The sequence below is a fragment of the Convolutriloba macropyga genome, chromosome 7 (genome assembly GCF_964194025.1).
Source record: "Convolutriloba macropyga chromosome 7, txConMacr16.3, whole genome shotgun sequence".
Lineage (NCBI taxonomy): Eukaryota > Metazoa > Xenacoelomorpha > Acoela > Convolutidae > Convolutriloba > Convolutriloba macropyga.
The window spans coordinates 29,233,725-29,259,662 of NC_134474.1; the positions used below are offsets into that span (position 1 = coordinate 29,233,725).

At 34.8% G+C, this 25,938-nt stretch overlaps 1 protein-coding gene across 1 annotated transcript; it reads right to left on the reverse strand.

Annotated features, from left to right (window-relative positions):
• Nucleotides 1-842: 842 nt before the first annotated feature.
• On the reverse strand, nt 843-23,164 carry LOC142343005 (uncharacterized). The gene is made up of 6 exons (XM_075394686.1): nt 22,955-23,164; nt 21,626-21,730; nt 6,642-6,696; nt 3,502-3,835; nt 1,350-1,565; nt 843-965 (listed from the first exon to the last, which is right to left on the reverse strand). Exons 2-6 carry the CDS (start codon nt 21,642-21,644, stop codon nt 843-845), a joined length of 747 nt encoding a protein of 248 aa, XP_075250801.1. The 5' UTR covers nt 21,645-21,730; nt 22,955-23,164.
• Nucleotides 23,165-25,938: the final 2,774 nt, after the last annotated feature.

Below are 25,938 nucleotides of genomic sequence, written 5' to 3' on the forward strand. Positions count from 1 at the left end.
TCTGAAAACGCAATGCTTCAGAACTGAATTAGGTTTTTACGCTTGACATATTCTGGTTCGGAGCTGAGATGCTCTGTGACTCAATTCCGGGTAACTTCAATATGGTGATAACTACTGCGTGACAATGTTTTTAATCAACACTGTTTGCTTTTATTATTGTTGCATAAACTAAACCACACTAATTGAAAAGAAAATTTAATTACTAGTATCTAGCCGTACCAAAACAAAAACCAGTTCCAAGAAAAGTGGCCCGCACTTCCCGCCGTTTTTTGACGCCCAATGTAGTCAGCAATTTAACTTCGCACAGTTTACATTCTTTTTGTTTCGTCTCGTCGGTCTTATCTTAAGATTTAATGTTTCGTTGATTTTGCGTCTCTTATTAAGCGTTTATTTTCGGTGCGACTTGTCAAATTTGCCAATATTCAAGCCAATTCACTGAAAATTGTATCCAGCTCCTATTAAAAACGATTTTTGCTTCCAGTCCTTGAAAACGCAATATGCGCTCTCAAATTAGGTAAAATCGAATTTTGGCATTTTTTGCTGACTGGGCTTCCACAAAAATTAATTTGCATCGGAAAGTAGATTCCACTATTGAAAAATAATACCTGGAATTTCCACTTAGGGCACCGCCTTTTCATTCTCCAATTTTGTAAGTAACTTTTCCCACGTAAGATGGATAGGAAAAGAAAAAAATGTGGCTACAAAAGTAAAAAAAATTGCTCGCCAGTAATGTTTTTTATCACCATTCTATTTCCGCCATTTTTTAACAACAGTCTCGAGAAAACAGTGACAGAAAAAGTCATATACCTATGCAGATTTTCTCCAGTTTTAAGTTCTCCAGCTTAACTCTTCGTATCATTCATTGGGTACGACGAGTTGCGTTTTTCAATGCATATTTCAACTGTTGTGATCGCAACGGAAGTTGAACGAATGTCTTTCAAAGACATCAATGCCACGGTTGTACTCTAAATTCATAATATCCATCCAAAAAATCAAACACCAAAGAACTCGACTGTCGAAGAAAAGATCAAAATTCAATGAAAGTGGACACAAAGACCTTGCACGATGGTAAACTAAGCAAACTAGACTATTGTTTTACACCATTGGTTTTATAATTGTTCCATTCAGCCGCCTTTCAAACAATTATAAAATTAGAAAAGACAAAATTTTTCATAAATTGTGGACAAAATCGTTTTTTTGTGATATCTCAATAATTTCTAGATTTCTAAATAGGGTGATCAAAAATTTGTGGCGAAGCAGAATAGATCCTGCATTCCTGTTTAACTAAGTTTGCTCACTCTGTGATGTCCTATATATCGAGATTTTTACAAGCAAAGAACTAAAAAAACTTTTCCTTGCAAAGATATGCACTGTGAATTAGTGAAGTCAGCCTTGAGTTTGAAGTAAAAGAACCAACAGTAAGGAAGTCCAACATATGGTTGAGCGTCTTTAGTTGTATCAATCGCAATAGGAATTTGTCGTTGGTATTTATTCATACTGGGGTAATAGTTGCTAAGGACTTCCTGATAGCTCAACTCAAACAGTCTCGTTTCTGTTTTGTTTTTCTGATAAAAGTGTTTGATGAAAATTCCTTTTCTCGTTCATTGCAGAATTGCTTGACTGAAAAGGTGTTGTTTGCCAGAGAAAAAAAATGATATATGATTGCACTGCAAAATGAGCTCTTTTGTCGATTAAATTTACCAAAATTCTTAACTGTTTTCCACAATATCTAACGTACCAATAGACATAAAAGAAACAAATCAAGTGCCATTAAAAGCTTGCATTATTCAGTGCAAAATAAAGAGATAAAATTAAATTGCAAAGTAGATAGAAAAGGCAACGATAAAAAAATTTTCTAAGCAAAATTGATTTCTGACTTGATCTTAATGATAAAAGCAAACTCGAAAAATCAATTTAATTCTAATTGAAATTGTTGTCACTTTTGATGTTGTCCACGAAAGTGGTAAAGTAGACGAGCTATGACACATGTGTACGTTGTGCTGCGTAAAGATTATGCAAATTTGATATTTTTGAGAACAAAAGTAACGAAATAACCTGATGGGTAAAATTCTGAAGGGTAAAATTTTTTTTATGATAAAACACTTGTTATTTGTGATGAAAAACAAGTTTTTGCTTGAAAATACCCTTCATGAAGTTTTTTAACACAACACAAAGCTTTCAGAGAGAGAACTTCTGCTCATCGTAACTGCTCGCTTCATTAGTCTGTAGTCTTTTGAATAGTAATAATTAAAAATTTTTCTGACAGCAAGTCGCTTTCATAATCATTGGCTAATTATTACTATTCAAACGACTACAGAATAGTGTAGCTTACAGTTACAATGGGCAGAAATTCTATTTCTAAATGCAGAGTGTTATCCCGGGTCGAGATTTGTTTCGAAAATTATGAAAGCAATGCGCTGACAGGCGCTGCAAAAAAGGTTTTTCGGCGGATAAGTCTCACATATTTATCCGCTCAGTCTGCTGTTCTTTCAAAGCATTTGTTACATAATTTCAGCACGTGTCAGCTCATGAAGCGGATATTTATGTAAGACATACCAACTGAAAAAAAAAAACAATGTTTTTTCAGCACCTGTCGGCTCATTTTTACATATATTTCAGTACATTCAGCAGTTATCTTACATTTTTTTTTACAATTTCCTCAAACCAATCCAGAACTTATCTTTCATTTTTCCAACGCTTTCTTTACACATTTTGAGCACTTATCTTACACTTTTTCAACGCTTTCTGTAGACAGTTTCAGCACTCACCTACAAACTTTTCTGAAAGGCTGAATTCATGTATAAAAAGCATGATTTCGCTTTATTTTTGAAGTGTTGAATTTGTGTAAGGAATGTGTTGAAAGATATGATGGATTTTTGTAAGAAATAGGCTGAATTTACACATGGAATGTGCTGCAGGCGCTGAAATTCTCTCTTTGTCTGAGTTGCTGAAATTATGTTAAGAATTGTGCTGACCTTTTGAAGTGTTGATTTTACGTAAGGAATGTGTTGAACGATATGCTGAATTTTTTTAGGAAATGTTTCATGCATGAAATATGCTGGAAGCGCTGATTTTGGGATTTTCGGAGCTGTTAAAAATACGTAATTGATGTGCTGAAAATGGTGCTGAAAGTTTGTAAGAATTGTGCTGACAAGTGCTGAAAATAATTCTATTCAGCAAATTCAGCGCCTACAAACAAACTTTCAAATCATTCAGCGCAATTTTTTCATAAATTCAGCTTTTTTGGGCGCATTTCTTACAAAATTTTACGCTTAAACCCGCTCACATTTCGACCCGGGGTGTTAAGAAATTTCACAAAGGATATTTACAAGTAAAATAAATTTTATTTACAAATAACAGGTGTTTTATCAAAAAATTTTTGCGTGAAAATTTGATTAACAGAATTTTGCCCATCAGGTTAGCTGCGTAACTTTTTTTCATAAAACGTCATATAACCTAGGAAACGCTTTAAAGTTTGGTAGGAGAAAAGGAGATCATTGCCTGATATTTGACAATTTCAGTCAGAAATTCTTCTTCCTTGCAAAATCCGCCGAAATTATTAAGCAGAAAAATGCGCTTGTTCATATTCAAGTATGAATTGTAATCGCCACTATTTATCGTTTCAAGTTCAATCGTGAACAATTTTCGATTTAAATGATCTTCAAATAATATGCCAATCACTTTAATTGCTGGAATTTCGACGGGTAAGCGCTTCGACGTGTATACTTTTCTACTCATTTCGATGAGCATGTCATTTGGACACACGCGTGATCTCTCCACTTTTAAGAAGATGTCTTTTCCCGGACTGAGGTTCGTGACATCTATTTCAAACCAGCTGCGAAATATATGAGTTATAGGGTTATAAGTGCCAGCCAATTTAGAGATTTTGAAATCATTTGTAGTAATGGAACATTTTTTAATGCTGATGGCCTGCTTAGACTGCCTTAATAAGACGAGGCCCCGTGGCCGACCCCTGAGTTTGACCGCAAAAAAATATAAACACCAGATATACTCTGCAATTGGAGATTGGAGATGCAAAGTTTGAGGGCGATCTGCTCGTTGGAAGAGAGTTTGTCTAGAGAGAAGATCTCGAAAAAAGGAAAAGAAGAGTAATAAATCACATTCATATTCGAGAAATTAATAGCAGAAACAAATCCATTTTGTGATTTCTTAACCAATCACGGACTGACAAGACTCCATTCTCTTTTAAATACCATATGCTTTAATAATAGAGTCAGTCTCCAAGATAGTTTTAAAGCACATGTGTGCACCACTGACCCCGGCACGGCAACATATAATCATTTTACAGTTATAACTGAAGTTTAACTTCAGTTTCTTTAGCTTAGTTTTTTTCCGAGTTAGCCTATATTAGAATTTAGCAATTCTACTTCGTGCCCAGAAAAAAGTTTATATCCATAGAACCCTTAAGGCTCAGAAACAACAAAATGAACACCTCATAGAGAAAATACAACCTTTCTCAATGGCTAACATGAATTCAGCTGATGACTTCCACATTTAGTTACCACAGTTATAAGGCCACTAATTCGGGCTTGAAGAACAGCCCTTTCCTTCTATCTCAGATAAGTTTTCCCCAATAGCTCGAATTGCCCCTGTGTCTTAAATAATTGGATTTTACAGTCACAACCCCTATAAACAGTACAATAGTATTCCTACACTAAACGCTTGTCAGCAGGACATCCCCTATAACATTTGTAATTTTGTACTTGCCATTATCCGACAGTCTTTATCAAATTTACAAGCGATAGAAAGGGAAAACATACAGCTAACAGAAATTACCATCATTTTTTGAAATTTTCAAACCTTTAAGATTGTCCGTAAACATAAGTACTATTTCTTCCTGAACTGAAATTGCTCAAAAAAAAGCCGGTCAATAAATTGAATGTTTCCATCATCAGACAGCAAAATTAAGACAAAAAGTCACAGAAAGTGAATAACCTGAAACACATGCATTAGAATTCTTTAAACTTTTAACAGTATTTCCAAATGTAAACACGCCTTTACGGCGGTTATTTAGACAAAACTCACAAAATTTTAATAGTCAATCAATATTTTTAAAAATACCAAAAGACCAGCAACCGACCGCTCATGTAACTGTGCAACAGTGATTAACTTCAGCTGGACATTTAACACAGAAGAAGACGCAGTCGAATACCGTTGCCCCCAACACTATTTCATGAAAGCTGTGTTTACTCGAAGTCCATCAGCGGTAGTAAGACGAAGCAACCCAGGCATATCGATTTTTAGATGTTTCATTTCCATTGAAACAATTATTGAGACCATTTGTCTGCACAGACGTAACATGTACAAAAGATTTAATTAAGCGCTATAACAGCAGATATATCTATGAAAGCAAGACCAGAAAAATCAGGTTGCACGTTTCTTGAAGCAATCGGACATAAGATAAATCAATTTGATCCAAACAGCATTAAAAGGCGCAGCTCCACAATAGTATTCTCACTTAACAATTGAGACAATGACTGATTGGGAAGCTTTTGGCGAGAATTCCATAAACCTTTTCTTAACCGGCAACCACGAAAGCCAGCTCAATTTCTTATCGAAGGTATTACCCGAGCTTCAAGGGAAAAGATTAAAGCACCCGCATTTCGATTTGTAAAAATCATATAAATCACACAAAAAGCATACATTGACAACTCACAACACATGAAATTTAGACAAATCAACCGCATTGTAACGACAAATTCTACTTTGTCAAATTGTTGATAAAATTCATGGCAATATAATGCACGTGCATACTCTGATTGTCGCGAAATCGAATTTGAGTGTACTCATACTAACCCAGTGAAAACTGTAATCCCACATATGACAGATCTGACAGATGAAGATATCGAAGCAATGGAACTTGACTTGGATATGGAATAAATACTTTTAGAAATAAATATTCCGGTGACAATTATTGTCAGATGAAACAATTTTTTAAATGTAAAAACTGTTCCAGTTCTGGTCTTGGTAACACAGCTTGCCAATATCAAACGTTGAGACGCACAGAGGAAAAAACTCAATTTCCCAAACAAACCTTTGAACAGGTAGTGAGAAGAAATCAAAACCTACCGAACCGATAAGCCACCTCCAACAGCGTTAGAGAAACGCCCCTTCAATTTTCAAACCGTTTTTGAGTTGACAGCGCTGATCAGAGAGTTTCTTCTCAACAGAAATCACTTAACAGAGGCTATAGTTAGCAAAATTTTCACAATAGTTTTTCAAAATGAAATAGGTTATAAGTAATAGATAAACCCTGTTGAAACAAGAAGGTTGCAACTAGATTTACCGTAAGAATGCCTGTATATAGCTCAAAGCACAGTACAAAAATGCAAAACCTAAATGTCGAAAACAGAAATCGCAAAATTTTGTCACGTAATAAGTTTTGTGTGATTTTCACGGAAGACTGTTTACTTGTGTTTTTCTAAATTTCGGGACTTTTATTTTCCTAAAACTTAAGGACGTATGTTAGTCAAAGAAAATAAGCAGGCCGCGTTACAAAAGGTTTGCTGCCAGATAAGACATCGAGTTCTTCTCATTAGAGATTTTTTGTTTGGAACTCCTTTATGCAGAATTAATAATAACGGAGACTTAGTAATCATTTGTTGATGATGTAAGATTACCTTGAATCCTTAGAGTTAGTTTCGGCTTCCACAATCTGCGTCAATTGCGCATATCCTAAACACATCGTTCAGTATATGAGGATAAGAAAATAAACAAACGATGTCCGCCAACCCTGCTCGATGTGTCAACGCTAAAGTTGTGGTTGTTACATAAAGTAGTTCTGAAAATCGCAACTCTAGGCGTTGGATTCGGTGAATCTGTCAACAAAAATCTCACTTCTAGAACCCGCGCATCGAACGTCAATCAACCTTGTATAAAATCACAGCAATTTATTTGGTGTAAATTTGTTGAAAAATTCGTGGTTTTTAGCGTTGAAATTTGAACTGTCACCGCCCTCTTGATAACGGTGAGTTATTTTTTTTCACTACCTATTCGGTGAAAATAAAAAATTTGCCGCTAATCTTTCAAATCTTTGCCGCTAAAAACCGCAAACCTTACAAAAATTCATCGCTAGAGACCACATTGCTGACAAAAATTTACTGTTTCCACCTAATTCGTCGCTACAAGATGCGGGCGCTTTGCGTTGAAAACTTTTATCTTTTTCAGCTATCCACCGTAAGTCTTCCATTTTTTATCAAAATTTTATTTATTTATCTATATTTTTAACTATTCGTTTTTTCTTCAATTTGTTTGTTTTTTTAAGGATTTGATTGTCTATTTATTACCTATTCAATTATTAACTTATTTATTTATTCTCTTTCATTCGTCAATTTGTTCATTCATTTATTATTTTACCATTTTTTGTTCAATTATTTATTTACTTTTACACAGTTTCAACTATTCTTTCCTTTATATTTTTTTCACTTTTTTCAAATAAATACTTATTTATAAATTTATATATTTATTGAGTCGTTCATTTAATAACTTTTTATTTATTTACCTAATTTTTTTTCAAAAGTAATTATTTTTTTAATTATTTGTTTAATTGTTTAATTACTTATAAACTTTTAAATTTTGTTTATGTGTTTTTCTGATTTTCTAGTTATTTGATTATCTATTTATTAATTTTTTTAAAATATTTTTTGTACTTTTAATAGCTTTTTATTCATTTACTTTTGGTTAATTTAATAATTATTCATTGTTTCTTTTATTTTTTATTTATTTTTTCTTTTTGTATTTTTTTTTCAATTTTTTTTTATTTACTTAAATATTAATCTAAACATTTTTCTGTTTGTTCGGCTGTCTTTTATTTTTTTAATTGTTTATTATAAGAAAAATATATTTTTAGTTTTTTATGTATTCTGTTTTAACTATTTTGTTTTGTTTTATTCATTTTAATTTTTTGTATATTTTTAAAAAGAATAATTATTTTTTATTTCTCTTTATATATTAGTCGATTAAATTGAAAGTTTCTTTATTTGATTATTTAATTAGTTATCTATTTTTTTTTTGTTTTTTATAACATTATTTTTATTCAATTTGTATTTTTAACTCTTTTATTTAACTGATCATTTAATTACTTTTTTATTCTTAATTCTTTTCACTATAATTTATTTTTATTTACTTGTTTAATAGTTAACTATCTGATTTTTTGTTTAGATTTTTTTTCATATAATATTCTTTAATTTTCTTTTCAAATTCTCCTTATAATTTTTATTTACTTATTTTTTCGTGTTCATTTTTTGCTCTATTATTCATTCACTAAATTTCGAATTTTAATTACTTTTTTAATTTTTTATATCAGTATTTTTCAAATAATGTTATATATATTTGTTGAATTATTTACCCTGTCAGATTAATCAGTTATTGGTTTTTTGAAGAATTTGGTTTGTTCATTTTATAATTTCATTTAATTATTTGTTTTTGAACTAATTGTTTTTTCGTCTTTTATTTCTTTTTAATTTATTGACTTAATTGTCTAATATTTACCATGCTTATTTATTTTTCTTTGTCAGTTTGCTCAATAATTCATTTTTTAAAACAATTGTTTTGCTCATTTACTCATTTATTTTCGCACCTTTTCAATTATTCTCTGCCTATATTTTTTCACTTTCTTCAATTATTTACTTATTTAGTTTTTTATATATTTGTTCAAGTGATTCATTTGCTATCTTTTTATTCAATTACCTAATTTATTTTTAAAAAATATTTCTTCCTTTTATGTATTTGTTTGATTGTTTAATCACTAACATACTTTTGATTTATTCTATAAATTTTTTTTAAATTTTTTAGTTATTTAGTTATTTTTTAGTTTATTTGTTTATTTAATTGCCTACGTTCATTTTTTCTTTGTTTACTTTTTATAACCTTTTTTTATTTGTTCATTGTTTCTTTTATTTGTTTACTTATTTGATCGTTTTTAATTTTCTTTATCAATTTTCTTTTTTTTAAAATTTTTATCTATTTTTCTCTATTTATTTGACTGTTTTTTATTTTTGTTTTTTTTAACTAATATTCATTTATTTATTGTTTTTTTTTAATTTTAAAATTAAATTTTTTGTTCTTTTCTGTTTTCTTTTATGTATTTTGTTTTATTTATTTTGTTTATTTCATTTGTCTTGTTCATTTTCAGAAAAAAAATAATTATTTTTTTTTCTTTATTTACTTAATAATTCATTTTAGTAATTTATTTACTTGATTATTTAAATAGTTATATATTTTCATATATATTTTTTAAATTATTTTCACTTAAACATTTTTTATTTATTTATTTGTATCTTTTACTCCTTTATTTAACTGTTTTTTTATACTTCATTGTTTTCATTTTCTTTTATTTTTATTCACGTATTTAATAGTTCACTATCTCGTGTCTGGTTTAGATTTTATCTTTGCCTATGTTATTCTGCAATATGTTTTTTTTAATTTCTTTTTTGTACTTTTTATTTGCTTCTTTTGTTCATTTGTTGGTTGAATATGCATTTACAAATTTTCTAAGTCTACTTATTTTGTTAGTTTTCCATATATCTATTTTTTCAAATTAATTATATATTTCTTTGTATATGTATTCTTTTTTAATTATTTATTTATTCATAATATTTTTTCTGTATTTACTTTTTACTATTAAATTACTTATTTCCTCGTTTATTTTCAGTTTTATCTTTTTGTTTTTTAATTACTTATTTATTTTTCGTTTATTTGTATTTTATTTATTTATTTATTTTTACTTCTTCTTTCTTTATTTTTTGATTAGGTTATTGAGTTATTAATTTTTTGATGTCTTCGAGGTATTTATTTGATTATTTATTTTTTTATTAATTCCTTGGTTACTTATTTTTTTACTTATTTTTTCTTATTTATTTATTCACTAATTTTTTTCATTTTTCATTGATGTATTGACTCATTTTTTTCTCTTTTGAATTTAGTTTTTTATTTATTAATTGCTTGCATGTTTTTTACTTCTTAATATATTCATTTTTTATTTGTTTCAGTTTTCTTTGAATTTTTTTTTATTCAAATTTTTATTTATTTGATTTTATGGCTTTGTCTTCATGTTTGTATTTTTTTTATCGATTTCTTTAATTTGTGGCAATAGGACGACTCACTCCTAAGTTACTATGCAGAAACTTAGTACTCCCTGATTTCCGTACTTTGATCTTTGCTTTTTGTTGTGTATGTTCATTAACCATATGCGTCAATCGTCCGACGAGTGACTACTTACTTGACAGGTACTTAACGGAGCATACACGTTAGCCGCTAAGTGAACAACTGGAGTTCTGCTGTAACGTTTTGAATTTGAATTGTTCTCTGATCTGAATTTCTAACAACACATATGGAAACTCATTAGGACAATGATTAAAGCGTGCATGTTTTAGATCTTTTTATAAACTTTTTGTTTACTTTATTATTTATGAGCGTGCTCCACATATCTATCACGCGACGCCATATTGAAAAACATAGACTATAATTTGTCTTCAAACGGAAATTTTGCCTCAACACGGAAAGAATATAATTTGTTGAAATATAAGAGTGAAATTGCCTAATGGGTGTTTAATGTTGTTAGAATATCGATCAAACTATAGTCTTAAACATAGTGAGAATTAGAAAGAAAGTTTGACTTACCAGATTAGAAATACAGCAATATGACTTCGATCAAAGAAATTATATAAATGAATCGTCAAAAAATGGTACTTAGAATCAATATTCGGTTCAATTTGTGAATCTAGATAACTATTATTAGAGTTAGATTAATTGATGCAAAATCTTCCCAGCATGTATTAAATGATGATGATATCTCCGGAAGTGTGATTGAATTCTTCGAAAAGTGCAAATGCATTCCATTTATGGTTCCCTTTGCGACTGATTTGCAGAAGCAAACCATATTGGTTAACCTTTGCGACCCCCCTATAAATCACGGTGCTAAGATTAGTTTTTCATCTTGACTTTTTCACACTGATAATGGGTATATATACAGCTGATTTTTGAGTCCTTTTTCATCCCCAAATTCAAATCACCATCTTGATCTAATAATCAGATCTCTCCTGTAAATCTCTAAATTCTACTGTAAAATATCATTTTGTTATTCCCTCATTTTTGAGAAATTAATTCTTTTACTTAGTTAAAAACGCTTTTTATTCCGCTTGCGAAAGTCCATAACCCAACAGGTTATGGGCCCAGCAATTTTCTAAGTCATAAAATTAATTTCCAAAACAAAACAAATTTGTTTTTGACAGTCATAATCCTTTTCTGCTTAGTACCTTTTCTTTTCACAACTGTTTTGCCTGCTCAAACTCCAATGGATCAACAGACAGTGAAGCTGCTGACCTACACAGGAAAGGCACAGGACTTTCCAATCTGGAGCACAAGATTTGTGGCGATGATGCAGACGAAAGGACTCTACAAATCACTACTGGGGACAGAGGAGCAACCCAATGAGCCTGCACCACTGGCCAATGGGGCAACAAATGATGAGAAGAAGAACCACAAGGTGCTGAAGGATGCATTTGAGAAGGAAGTTGCAGATATCAATGAAAAACGGACCAAAGTGTGGTGCCAACTGGCACTGACTCTAGATGCAACAACCCCCATGCTGATGACACATGACTGTGTGGGAGATGACGGCATCGGAGACGGAGCAAAGGCTTGGAGGCTTTTGCATGAGAGATTTCAGAGTGTGGAGACGCCGACAGTGGTGAATTTAGTGGCACAGCTTGCTCGACTGCAGCTCGAGGATTCTGAGGATTTGGACAGCTTCTTCATCAGAGGACAGGAGTTGCTCAAAAGGCTAGAAGAAGCAGCGAAAGCAGTCTCAGAGACCCTCTTCAACGCCTTGGTCCTCAATGGTCTGCCAATGAGGTATGAAAGTTTTGTTATACAGGAAAGCTTCAACCCGGCAACGAACTTCACAGAGTTGAGGAAAAGGCTGCAGAACTTTCATGAGAGCACGGTGCAGAGACACAAGGGACAAAGTGGTTCAGTGGCACTGGCAGTGAAGCGTGACTTCAAGAAGGGACCCAAGAAAGGAAACTGCTTTGTGTGTGGGATCCCTGTACACTTTGCCAAGAACTGCAGGAAGAAGGAGACAGCACAATGCAGCAAGTGTGGTGAGATGGGTCACCTAGACAGGGCATGCAAGAGACAAAGAGATGGAGGCAAACGTGAGTCAGTGGCAATGGGTCCAACACTGGCTACGCCAGACGAGGAATGCTGGGCAGCTCTTACCCAGTGGAAGACAGCAGATATGCTAGTGGACAGTGGTTGTACAGATCACATAGTGACGAACATCGATGCGTTCCTGGACTTTGTGCCCATTCAATCAGTGGTCAGAAATCCCAACGGAGAGGCTTCCAGAGAGGTGGGCAGAGGCTGTCTGAAGATCAGCATACCCTCAAACAAAGGGGAATTCAATGCGAACTCAAAAATGTTCTGTGTGTGCCGGACTATTCTTCAAACCTCCTATCAGTCTCAAGAGGCACGGAGTGGGGACATAGCTTCACTTTCGAGAGAAGAAACAGCTGCATGAAACTCCAGAAGGAAACTCGGGTAAAACAAACACAAGAAAATAATTTGTTTTACTTACCCTGCAGCGTTCTAGAATTCAAGATGAGTTCCAACAGCCTGAAACTTGACAGTGCAAGGAAGTGGCACAGACGATTGGGTCATTTGAATCAAGCGGAGGTGGTCAGGAATGCACCAGAGACAGTGGGGGAACTCGATGATGTATGCATTGTGTGTGCATTGGCCGAGATCCCAAAGACTCCAGTACCAAGAGTGGCAGAGACCCAAGCAGAAGAGAAGCTGGAGAGGGTGTTCACAGACGTGATGGGACCTTTCAGAGTAGAGTCACTGTCAGGTTTCCGGTTCTGCATAGTGTTTGCAGACCAATACACGAAGTTTGTGTTTGTGGAATTGCTTAAGGCAAAGAGTGAAGCATTGGCCAGCCTGAAGTAATTTGTTCTCAGTGTGGGGACGCCCAGGAAGCTGAGGAAAGACAATGTGAAGGAGTTTTTCTCAGAGCAGTTCAAGACGTACTGCTTAGATGCAGGCATTCTACAGGTGAAGACCATACCAGAGACGCCACAACAGAATGGGTTAGCTGAGAGGTGCAACAGGACACTGCTGGAGATGGCAAGATGTTTGCTCATTGACTCAGGACTTCGCAAGATGATGTGGGGAGCAGCAATTCTTCACGCAGCAAGGATCAAAAACTTGATTGTGAGACGAGGAGAAGAAAAATGCCCAGCAGAGCTGATGAGAGGTATAAAACCTAAGCTTCCAATTAGTAAATTATCTATTTTTGGTTGCACAGTCTTCATGAGGAATAGGGACAGAGAAGTCAGCAAACTTGAACTCAAGGCACTGGAAGGAAAATTTGTGGGTTACACTGAAGGAGAAAACGGATACCTGGTGTACATACCCAACACACGCAAGGTGATGGCAGTTCGAGATGTGATCATCAAGGAGTCTGAAGTGGGCTCAATCCCTGACAACAAAGAAACGGCTGACCTACTAGATGATGGGTCGGAACTGGGAATCTGGCACCCAGAGGATGGTCATCAAGACGATGACAACAGAACGACAGGACACATCTACTGCAATAAAGGAGGAGTGACATGACGCATGAAAGCGTGAATACTCAAGAAACAACACTGAGACAAGAGGCCTCGGATGTTGGAGAAACAGCACTAGATGAAGGATCTACTGCAACAAGAGGGAGTCACAGAGACTCAGAGTCACTGGAAGACAGTGACACAAAAGACTTCTCACAGTTAGAGACAGCTGGCTTCAATGAAGATGCACTGGAACACGCGGACAGAGCAGAGCCCAGACGAGGGACACGAGCAAGGAATGTTCCGAAATTTTTTGGAGAAGTCAGGACCAATCTTGCTGTGACTGAGGGCGACTATGTGGAACCCAAAACAGTCTACGAAGCCAAGCAAGGTGACGATTGGGACCAGTGGTACCGGGCAATGAAGGACGAGGTCAAGGCACTCCAAGACAACGAGACTTGGAACCTAGTGAGACCACCCACAGACAGGGACGTCATACCGGGCAAATGGGTCTAAAAAGTGAAATTGGGACCCAGTGGTCAAGTGGACAAATACAAAGCGCTCTATGTGGCGAAAGGCTTCAAACAAGTGGAAGGACTGGACTACTTTGAGACTTTTGCGCCTACCTGCAAGCCAGAGACATTCAGAGTTCTACTTCAGCTATCAGCGCAGCAGGGCCATGTGATGCACCAATTTGATGTCAAGACTGCTTTCTGCACTCACCAATCGAGGAAGAAGTGTATCTGGAACAGCCACAGGAGTTTGTAAAACGCGGATCAGATGGGGAGAAGTTAGTATGTCGACTAAACAAATCAATTTATGGTTTGAAACAGGCTGTTAACAACTGGTACAAAGAGCTGGCAAACTTTCTACTGAGACAGGGGTTCACCAGAAGCAAGAACGATCACTGCTTGTTCGCAAGATCAGAGGCAGAGGATCACACCTTCATCTTGGTCTGGGTTGACGACATCACAGTAGCATCAAGAATTATGACAGTGGTCTCTGATGTAAAGAAGGCACTAGAAACAACCTTTCACATGGAATACAGAGGGAGACTACACTGGTTTCTGGGTCTAAGAATCAGACGAGAAGAAGGCAAAGTCACAGTCGACCAAAAACGCTACATAGAAACAATGCTTGAGTGGTTTCAAATGGATCAATACAAACCCTCAAGAACTCCAGCTGATTTGAATTTGAAACTTCAGACAGCACAGAACGGAGACGAAGAAGTGGACCAGAGGATCTACAGAAGCTTGGTTGGATCACTTCTGTATCTGGCCAAACAGACGAGGCCAGACATCATGTTCACAGTCAGCATTCTGTCCAGACACATGAATGCACCTACCAATCAACACTGGATGTGCGGAAAACGACTTCTGCGATATCTTCAAGGTTCAAAAAGTTTAGAACTTACTTACACAAAAGAAGCTAGTTATGATTTAGTGGGGGAAAGTGACGCAGACTGGTCTGGAGACGTGAACGACAGAAAATCAACAACGGGCTATTACTTCAAGCTCAACGGACGTGGCGCAGCACTCAGCTGGGGTGTCAAGAAGCAGGCCACTACTGCTCTTTCTTCATCGGAAGCAAAATATCAGGGCATGGCAGCAGCAGTTCAGGAAGCACTCTACCTGAAACAACTTCTAGAGGATTTTGGCATCTAAAAGAAACGTCCAATAGCAATTGGAGAAGACAACCAAAGTTGTATCAGACTCTGCCAAAACCCAGTCATGCACGAAAGGAGCAAGCACATCGAAACAAAGTTTCACTTCATCCGGGACAAGACGGAGGATGGGACTATCTCAATTCATTACGTCCCTACAGACAAAATGGCAGCAGACATCTTCACAAAGTCCTTCCGTTTCGAAAGTGGAAACATTCAGAGCAGTTTTGATGTGAACAGACTCTACGCAATCAGCTCAAGTCTGAGTGGGGGTGTTAGAATATCGATCAAACTATAGTCTTAAACTTATTGAGAATTAGAAAGAAAGTTTGACTTACCAGATTAGAAAGACAGCAATATGACTTCGATCAAAGAAATTATATAAATAAATTGTCAAGAAATGGTGCTTAGAATCAATATTCGGTTCAAATTGGTGAATCTAGATAACTATTATTAGTTAGATTAATTGATGTAAAATCTTCCCAGCATGTATTAAATGATGATGATATCTCCGGAGGTGTGAATGAATTCTTAGAAAAGTGCAAATGCATTCCATTTATGGTTCCCTTTGCGACTGATTTGCAGAAGCAAACCATATTGGGTAACCTTTGCGACCCGCACTATAAATCACGGTGATAAGATTAATTTTGTATCTTGACTTTTTCACACTGATAATGGGTATATATACAGCTGATTTTTGAGTCCTTTTCCATCCCCAAATTCAAATCACCATCTTGATCTAATAATCAGATCTCTCCTGTATATCTCTAAATTCTACTGTAAAATATCATTTTGTTATTCTCTCATTTTTGAGAAATTAATTCTTTTACTTAGTTAAAAACGCTTTTTATTCCGCTTGCGAAAGTCCATAACCCAACAAATGTAATGCGAATTGTTACCCATGGCCGAAGTATAGTGGAATTAGGTAACGGCACCAAAGACCATTTTCACTACTATTTGATCAAGAGAGATCTTTTTCATGACCTTATCGTAAGTCAGTGGCTGAACTGGTAAGTGATTGCTAAAAATTAAAATGAGATAAGAAATTTTGGCACTTGCCGTTTATGCGCGAATCGGTGTTTAATTTTAAGGAAAACTGAACAAAAACATTAGAAATGTTCATTATATCATGAGATGTTGATGTTTTTTTAACTCAGTTGAACAATTGCAACATAAGATAATTGAATTTTGTCTTGATCTTGAAAAAAATCTTTAATTTCCGTTTTCGATTTTGAAATTGACCTAGTTTTTGTTGCTAGTCTTTTTGAATCTTTAGATGTTTTATTAAATCCACTAGTAGCCAACTTTTGGCTCTATAGATACGACACTTATTTTTTTGGGCTCAAATTCCACTGGGGTACGTAGAAAAATTCCCAAAAATTTTTCAAAAATTATCCCCGCAGTGAGTATTTTTTAGGACTTTACGTAACTCTCTTTTATCGTGTTCTATTATTCCTTAAGTAGTCCATATCAGTAAATTCTCTTCAAAGAAGTTGGAAAACAACAGTTGCCGCCTTTCAAGTGAGCTTTTTGGCACTTTAATGGTCTATAGAATGTTTAAGGAACCCTATTCGTCATGATAGGTTGCTTCATTGAAAACCTTAGCACGGCTTTACTTCGGGTTGAAACTTCTTAATCTAAACGACTCAATCCAAAAGACAGAACTATGGAAAAAAAGGGGGGAAAACTTTCCGTGGTCGTTTAAGATAAAAAGACCGCTAAAAACTTAATAGTTTTTGAAAATTTGTTCTCTCATATTGATTTTTGTTCTCTTATCGATTTCAGGAGTGAAAAAGGGGATCTCTATAACATAGCCCCCTTTTCAAAACTGTTAGATGGAATAATGGAATAATTTTAAATGAATCTACTAATGACTCATCGAATTGACTAATAAGTTTCCAAGCTTAGGTTGAGGTCAAAAAATAATCTATCATCTGCAGTAAATGGAGTTGACCATTTTTTACACAAATCGTCCGCGTCTTTTGTCAATCCTAGTATCTTTAGCGATCTTCGTAATGTTTGCCGTGAATTTAGAGTGGCATTTGTTAGAGATTTGCAGTTTTTATAGTTGAATTTTCTTTACCGCATTCCAAGCCCAATTATAGGTTGTCGGGTAAATAATCTAATAATTGCGGATACTATTGCTGAAAAAATTATTTGGACGCAACGTGTAGGCATATTTTAGTGTGAATGCGTTGAATGTGGCAAGTTTTTAAGGATTTCTGATGATGAAAAAATAGTAATTTTTTGTAAGGCTCGAAGTTTTTAGCGGTACAATTTTTCACTGCTACCGACGCCGTCACCCTTAGTCTCATTATATTAGTTTCAATATTGAATAAAATGAAGATATTCCGAGAATTCAGCGGTGAATTAAAAAAAATGTAGTTTTTGACGGTGAAATTTTTCAATACATTCACCTCTATTATTAAATTGTTTTAATTGTTCTGACCCACTTTATTGGGGGAGGAACTATATAATAAAATAGGTTTCTTTTGTTCAGTCAATTTCGGCCGATTGATTTCTTCATCGTAGAGGGTTGAGAGCGGCAACATAAGAAAGCCTGTTCACCGTACAATATATAACCAAAAAGATTTTTTTGTTATGTTCGTTTTTTCCTCGGAGTTATCGAGGTGTAAATTTTGTGAACTTTTGACTAATTTTTGTTTCAATTGTTCACATTTGACATATTTTTCACGAATTTTTTCCAGGTTGCTAAAAAAACGTGGTAAAAATGTTAAAGAATGCGATGTTGGTTTTACTTCTGAAAACAGAAAAGCGTTGTCGATTTATTTGATCCAATTATTTGGCTGAAGTTTTTGCTTAATTTTTCAAAGTTAAGCCTTGGTCATCAGAAATGGCCCAGAAAGAGCTTCTCTAGTCTACTCTGTTTAAATTTGAAGGATTAACACACCTAAAAACTACTGAAACAACCTTTGTTTATCCCAAAGAGGGCGTGCTAAATTTGTGCTTTCGTTGAGAATGGACGAAGGGCATTCGCAATGCTAGTTTTGGTTTAACTGCTGTTTCTTAAAGCTCAAATTTCGGATTGTAATCAGTCGATTACTGACACTTCAATTTAAGGCGTACTAATGACAGGTTCAACTGGTTTCCTAAGGAGTTTCAAAAACCTTATGGACTTTCAGAATTAAAAATACATATCTTCAAAGTAAACAACAGATTTTTGAGCTTTATGCTATGTTTCAAGTTCATGGTCAAATCGTCGGTTGAGATCAGTAAAAGCAGGTCTCAGTGTTTTTCAAGTGGATGAAAATTTAATATTTAACGCGGTCTAATGTTTTAAAAAAATAGATTTTTCGGCTTTGATGATAGGATTATTCAAAGAAATTTTTTTAATATTTGGACATTTTATGAAATTGAGGTCCTCGTTTCTGTCTTGTCACATTATTGACAGCTCAAATAGAACAATATGGGCATTTAAGAAGAAGTCACAATAAAATACATTACTTTTTTATTGAGTATATAATGGTTTAAACTACTGCGGCACAGTTCTAGCAGAATTAACTAGATTTTTTCAACTTTGCCTTTATTTACAGTAGTTTTTGTGTTCGTTTGAAAATTTCTGGATCAATTGAGGTCTTAGAAATTTTACGAATTTGATGAGTTTGACGAAATTTAAATTTTGCGTTTTGATTTTTGTTTGCCTACTTGCTGCCTAGTCTAACTAACTACAGATCGCAAGATAAAATTCTGGTGTTGAGAAGAAGCACAACTGAACATATCAAAGATTTTTAAGGCTTTGCTTATTGTTTTAACGGCTTCGATTCCAGTTTTTCGCAATATTAATTTTTAATTTTTGATTTTTCTCCATTCATTCATTTTTTGCGGACGTAAGAGACATTCTGAAGAATGACATATCTCTTTCCTGAGGATAACAAGAACCTGTTTAATTGTTCCTGTTGATAATTGATGTTCTTATGTCTTTAAAACTTACTGTTTTTGAAAAAAAAACAATTTTTTCCTAATTTTTCACTTTTTGCGCTTTTTTCAATAATTTTCCTAGTCTCACTAATCAGAAGTTACTCATCTCATTTTTTTTTTCAAAGGAGGCGCAGTTGATTATATCTTTTTTAGGGAATAGATTATGGTTTCAACAGCTTCGACACCGTTTTCTTGCGAAAAAATAATGAAGTTTTTGCTTTTCGTCTGAATTTTTTGTTTGTTTTTGTAGACGCTTAACATATTCTGGATAATGACAGGTCTCGTTGACTTCGTATTTACATATAATTCCCATAAACCAATTCATAGATTTCAGTCGACATTTAATTGTTTCATTTGAAGTAATCCAATCTTATTTGAAATTATTTGTTTTCAAAATTTTGAACAATTTTCTTTTTATTTTGACGTTTTTTTTGTTTAGTTATCTAATTGTTACCGGATCTCATCATGGACTGGTCCCATGTTTTTTCTAATGAAGTGCAGACTAATTTGTTTAGTTTAGATTTTATTTGACGCTATTTTGATTTTGTTATTACGTAACTTTTTACTTACAAAAATAGATATTGCGATTTGGATGTAAAAGTTTGTTGTTGTCAAATGGTTTTTTTCTGTTATCGTAGTCTTGATAATGGTAGGTCATGGGTCAAGTAGTGTGGTATTTTTTACTTACTAAGGGATTTGAGTTTAAGTCTTTTTGGCGTACACCAATTTTTTTAATCAATATGCCAGATTTTTTGAAAGTTTTCTGTCTCCTCTTCATTAAACCATTAAACAATTAAACCAAATTTTTGGATAAGTGGGGTCTGAACGTTATGTGCAAACACATATTACCGTGCCTCCTTGTTATGATATTGAATTCGGTGATACGATATTCGGTGACTTTGGAAATGAAGATGTAAGAAGTGTGGATTTTAGCGTTTGAATAATTTCACCACGGGTCGAGAAAAAATCGGAAAAATTTGTAAGATAAGCTTTTTCTTCCACTGCACCACTTCTCACTAAAAGCTAGCATGTTTGTTTTGAATTTAAATCAAATTCACTCTACTTTTTGTAAAACAAATGCGTTGAACTTTGTAACATTAGCGGTGAAATTAAAAATTTTAGCGGTGAAAAGTGGTGATTTTTTGTAAGTTCACCGCTTACTCTAGTGGTGAAATTACATAAATTCACCGCTAAAAAGTTTCAAAAAGGTGTATGTTTATTTGTGTGTAAATTTTCCATTCGTCTTTTAATAAATGTATCTTAACTGCGTTGAGCGAAAGACAATTCGAAGCCTTTTCTAAGCGGTGAATTTATGTAATTTCACCGCTAAATTTAGCGGTGAAATTATGTAATTTTTCCGTTACCCTGCATTTACCGCCTTCACTGCAAATTGAAATCCTTTCGCAGCATTCGCAGCAAATCGTACATTTTCAGCATTTCTGGATTACGCGATTTCTGGACTATCTCTCAGAATGCTTATGTTAGTAAACAGCTGTCTAGACAGCCTCCTATAATTCTCAATGAGGCGTAAGCATATTTGAGCAGTATCCTATCCTAAGCAGGCTATGATTCAAGACCGACATGATATCTTATCATAATCAGCCGAGAGTCCACATGTGCATTCTGCACTCGAAACCACATGAGATCTGTCTGACCTCAGGAACGCACTTGAGTTCAATCAGAGGTGAATTCAAGCACAAATGAGTCTGAGCAGTATCAGATTTGAGCACCCTGAAGTCGGAACAGAGTTAACGCTGAGAGCAAGGGCGTCTGATTGGAGACAATTTGGAGTACACGTCGGTATGTTCAGGGCCCAGCAAAATTAGAGAATTGAAAAAAGTGATTTTTGTTGGTTTAAGAGTTTATTGTGCTACCAAAAGCCACCAGTACATACTCGATCTAATCAAAAACTCCGGCGTTAAAGTCTGTGATAAAAACCGAGAGGTCAAGCAGCTAACAAGCGCTCGTAAGGTATGAAACATTCGCTGAGGAAGACTTGTTTGATAAATTCTGCTCATTTTCAGCTTTTGTGTAACCATCTTGTCTCTGAGGGGCTTATAAAAAATGCATTGTTACAATTTTGGGAAAATTGAATGCCAAATTTGTTCCAATTTAAATGAACGCTTTTTGTACCACAGTTTTGGCCTAATAAAATTATTTTATAAAAATGATTGACTAGAGTCTGGGCAGTAAAGGTTTTTAGCGCACTTGGATCTGATTATAAAGCGCTGATGGGACCCTTTGAGTTAACCAGAAATGAATTTAGAGTGTTCTTGAGTCTGATCATAGGCGGTTTTGGTCTGGGAACTTATGTTGATTAGCACGTCAATGGTATCAAGCTTCGCTGAGGAAACAGGAATATATCGAAGCAATTGTTCAAAGGATTCAAAAATCGTTCGGTGAAAACGAAAAACATATAAAAAAGGCAATATATGTAGAATAGAATGTTGAGTACCGCCTTGCTGGACTGTCATGACTCTGATTGTTATATGCTCATCACTTTGGAAGGGAACAGGAGGCGAGTTTCCGAACTTGATCCTCTCGAAGAAGAACGGATTCACTAAAACATATTCTTTCATAAATAAACACCAAGAGAAACATAAATTATATATATTTGTATATATATATATATATATATATATATATATATATATATATATATTATATATATATATATATATATATATATATATATATATATATATGTATATATAGATTATGCATAACGGTTTCATGGCAATTTCAAGTTAATTTTGATTTAATTTCAAATCACACAATACTGGTTCAGATGTTACCAGATAACTATTGTTGAAATAATTATGTAAGATCCCGGGTTGGGCTCCTACGTCAAAAAAAAGGTCCGAAAAACGCCAAAAGTGATTCGAAAAACGTCAAAAATGGGTCCAAGAAACATCAAAATTGTTTACAAAGACGTCCAAAATAGGTCCGAAAAACGTCGAAAAAGATCCGAAAAAATAATATGGTGTAAAAGAAGATATAATGGATCGATAGAGTCAGAACTGTCTTCTTCCCCTTCATTCCCATTCGCCATACATTTCGTGGATTATGGATCTTTCGGTCCCTCTAGCGCGTCGACACCCCCTCCCTCCAGAGCGTCACACCCACCCCACCAACCCCCCCCCTCCAGTGTGTGACACCGTTTAAGTTTTGGCTGAACGTCACAACCCCCCTCCTCCAGTGCGTCACACATTTTAAGTTCTCGTTTAAGTGCGTCACCCCCTCCCTCCTCCCTCTTCCAGTGCGTCACCCAATTGGTCATTTGGGGGGGGGGGGGTGCAAATATCTGCTATATAGGACGAGGCGCTAGCGGAAAACATCCGAAATCCGTTTTCTGAACATGTAACTTCTGATAAATTGATCGCGTTTAAGTTCTCGTTTCGCTTAAGAGCGTCACCACCACCCTCCCCCTTCAATGCCCCACATTGTGTCCAAATTCTGGGTTATAGCAGAATAGATCGAAATCTAGAGGCTTGTAACGAGCTTTTAGAGACACGTAACCAGCTTTTTGGACAAATTTTTGCAAACATGTGAGATTAACGAAAATTTCAGTATTAAACTTTTTTGTTATGAAATTTCTATGATCCATCGATAAGTTTTTATCAACAGTTTTGATGAAGTTTCTCTGGGCCATGGATGGAATTGTAAGTTTTATGAAATAACGATGATCCATCGATAAGAAGCTATGGGACTCTAACCCGGGATACCAAGTAACAAAAGTAACCAACCACTCGTCGCTTCGAGCAGCTCGCCGAGTTTTACTAACCATCAAAACGAGACTTGGAAGCTTGGGACTTCGAGATTGAAAAAATTCCGTTTGGATATTCTGTGCAGATGTCCTCAATTTGACTGAATCCAAAATTCCTTATTGTTCTCTGGATCTCCTTGCGTTTGGAGGGGTGAAACGTCCTCGCGGCTTGAACTGAGTACTTTTCGCCAGGACACAATTTGTCAAGCTGAACGCTGAGTCCTTCATGGTATCGGGATGTTTCATTGGTTTCTCAATAAATGTAAACTTAGAAAATTGACTGACGCGTTAGCGTACAATTTCTGATTTAAAACATCTTTCTTATATACTCGAGTATATGGAACAATGTTTTAAAAACGAAGTTATCTAAGGAAATAAATAAAAAATAATGTTTTAAGAAATAATCGAATGGATCGTTTGCCAGAAATGGAGACAGAGAAAACCAATTTAAAGCGTTTTATTTACAACTGTTTCGTTTACGCAAAACTGATCAATGTCAACAAAGTGATGTTGGATCATTTTATTTAGCGGTGAGACAGTCACCGCCAAGATATCCGTCCAAAATTAAATACACTTAGTTAGAGGCTGACAGACATACGGTTCAGAGACTCAAGGACTAATTATTGGACTTATGAGCAAAAACTGTTCATTAACTACTACTGATGGTTGTTAAACACAAACAAGTTTTAAAGCCAAATTTTTACAAAGACTTTATATTTTTAATATGCCGCTGCGAGCGGAAAAAGACAACATTGAAGAAGTCCAGATTATAAGAAGATTCGATCGAGAGCCAGATACAAACGTCCACAAAATAGAGGAAAACACTGTCAATTTAAGTTTTTTGCTTACCGATTCAAGCCCGAAACAGAACTAGATAATGAGGTCTCTGCACTGTCGAATCAAAAAAGGAACAGACCCAAATCGCTAGGCAAATCCTAATTGTTAAAATGCTTATTTATTTAACACTGGGCTACTGAAAACCAAAACTTCCAAACCAAGTCAGCATTAGAAAAGGTCCAAGGAAACACCGATAAACAAATTATCAAAAATGAACGCGGGACCTTTACAATCGAAATCGGCGAAACAATAGTCATAACACAAAGTCTGAACTGTAAACAAAAAAGACGAAGACAACTAAATTTGGTACTAATGCAACAAGAAAATCACCAACAGCAAATTGGCAGAAAAAAATCTAGTAAGTCAGCGTGAAACAAAAACTAATAAAATCAATGTTTCCTAGTGGATTCCAGAACAAAACTCAAGCAGATGCGTGCCGAGAACTGAAAGTTTCATTCGAAAGACTACAAAACACCCCAGTTATATCATGCAAAAACAAATACTCCTCAGAAGACTTGAAAATCGTATGAGAACCAATGGCTTCAATCTGGAAAATTATTCCGAAAAAAAATCAAAAACGCAAAATTGTTATGACTCCGGTAGCAAATACTTCCAGAGAGTAGAGGATTTAAAAAACTGCAGAAGCTCAAAACAAAAGGCAGCAGCTCAAAAAATAAGAAAGCAAATACCCAAAGACCCAATTCAACCAACTTGGAATCAGAGTCCACATAAAACGGACAAAAACGCGGACCAAAAATTCGAAGACCAACCCGGAAAAATAATAAGAAGATGAAAACAAGCAAAAAATAAATCGGCTATTACCAGAAGCCGAAAAAACATTAGAAATAAAAAACAGCAAAACATTGACAGCGAAGAAAACATCGAAAATCATGACGTCGACAGAACTGTGGAGATTGAGTTTGCAATAAATGGCTAAGAGCCTAAACAATTCTGGATTCAGGTATCCCAATATCAAATTTAACATTAGAAATAGCCACTATTTTATTCAGCTAAGAAACTGTCCCCTCGAAAAAAAAATAATAAAGAGAACTTGATGATTTAAACCATAAACCGACAAACAAAATTGGGAAAAAAACAACTCTATATACCAATAGCAGAAAACCAGTGTATCGAAAAACTTGTGGCTAATACGATACAGCGCGTCATCTATTTTAGTTATAGAGAACAGGAAAGACAAACTGTTTTTTTTTTGGTAGTTCATAACAATCTCATAGAACGGACATGCAGATAGTTATGAAAGTTACAGACACATTAGGCCTAAAAGGTTCAGAGACATTAAATACAACATAGTTTCCAAAAAACTACCCCACAACAAAGTGCATATTTGTCCCAATACAACTCCAGCGATGTGAACACTGAATATGCCGAGCTCATCGATGAAGGTCAAGTAATCCGAAAAATATAAAATGAGAGAAGTCAAACGCATCAGACCAATTATAAGCAATAAAAAGTGAAATTAAACGTTAAAAGAGGCAATAATTACAACCAACCTAAATGACAACCATTGCGAAAGAACCACAAAATCTTAGCTTAGAATTTATTATTGGACAAAAATATCGCTCTAAATTTCTTCTGACAGCCAAAAATTCAAATTCTATGCATTTCATAGTTAGGAAAAAAAATTTGGACAAACGTATGAAATATAACAAAACTGAAAACGCCGCAGTTTTATAACTATAGGAGGCAAAATAACTATAGGAGGCAAATTACCATTGCAGAACCGTGTTTCATAGGTTAGCTGGTCTGCCCGAAATCTTCCCAAGAAACGAACACTGAACTAAGAAATGACCGCTTGGCAAGACGACATATCTATTGTAACTGGAGGCACAAAGAAAAACAGCAAAAACTTGAACAACATTAACACTGATTTATAAAAAGTAACGTTAGCAGACAAAACAGAAATATTTGCGACTTTATCATACGACACGGTGTAACATAGACAAATGGGAGAAGCCGCACAAAACCGAAGAAAGAAACGAATATCAATTAATGGTCAATTTGAACTGTCTACAAAATTGAAGAGTTAACTCAATTTAAGGTTCATTGTACTGATGGGGCCAATCTAACCCAAAAGATACAAAACGCAAAATGCACTTGCAAAACTGCTCGAAGTCTTCAACACGTGGGATTGAGGTATTGAAGAA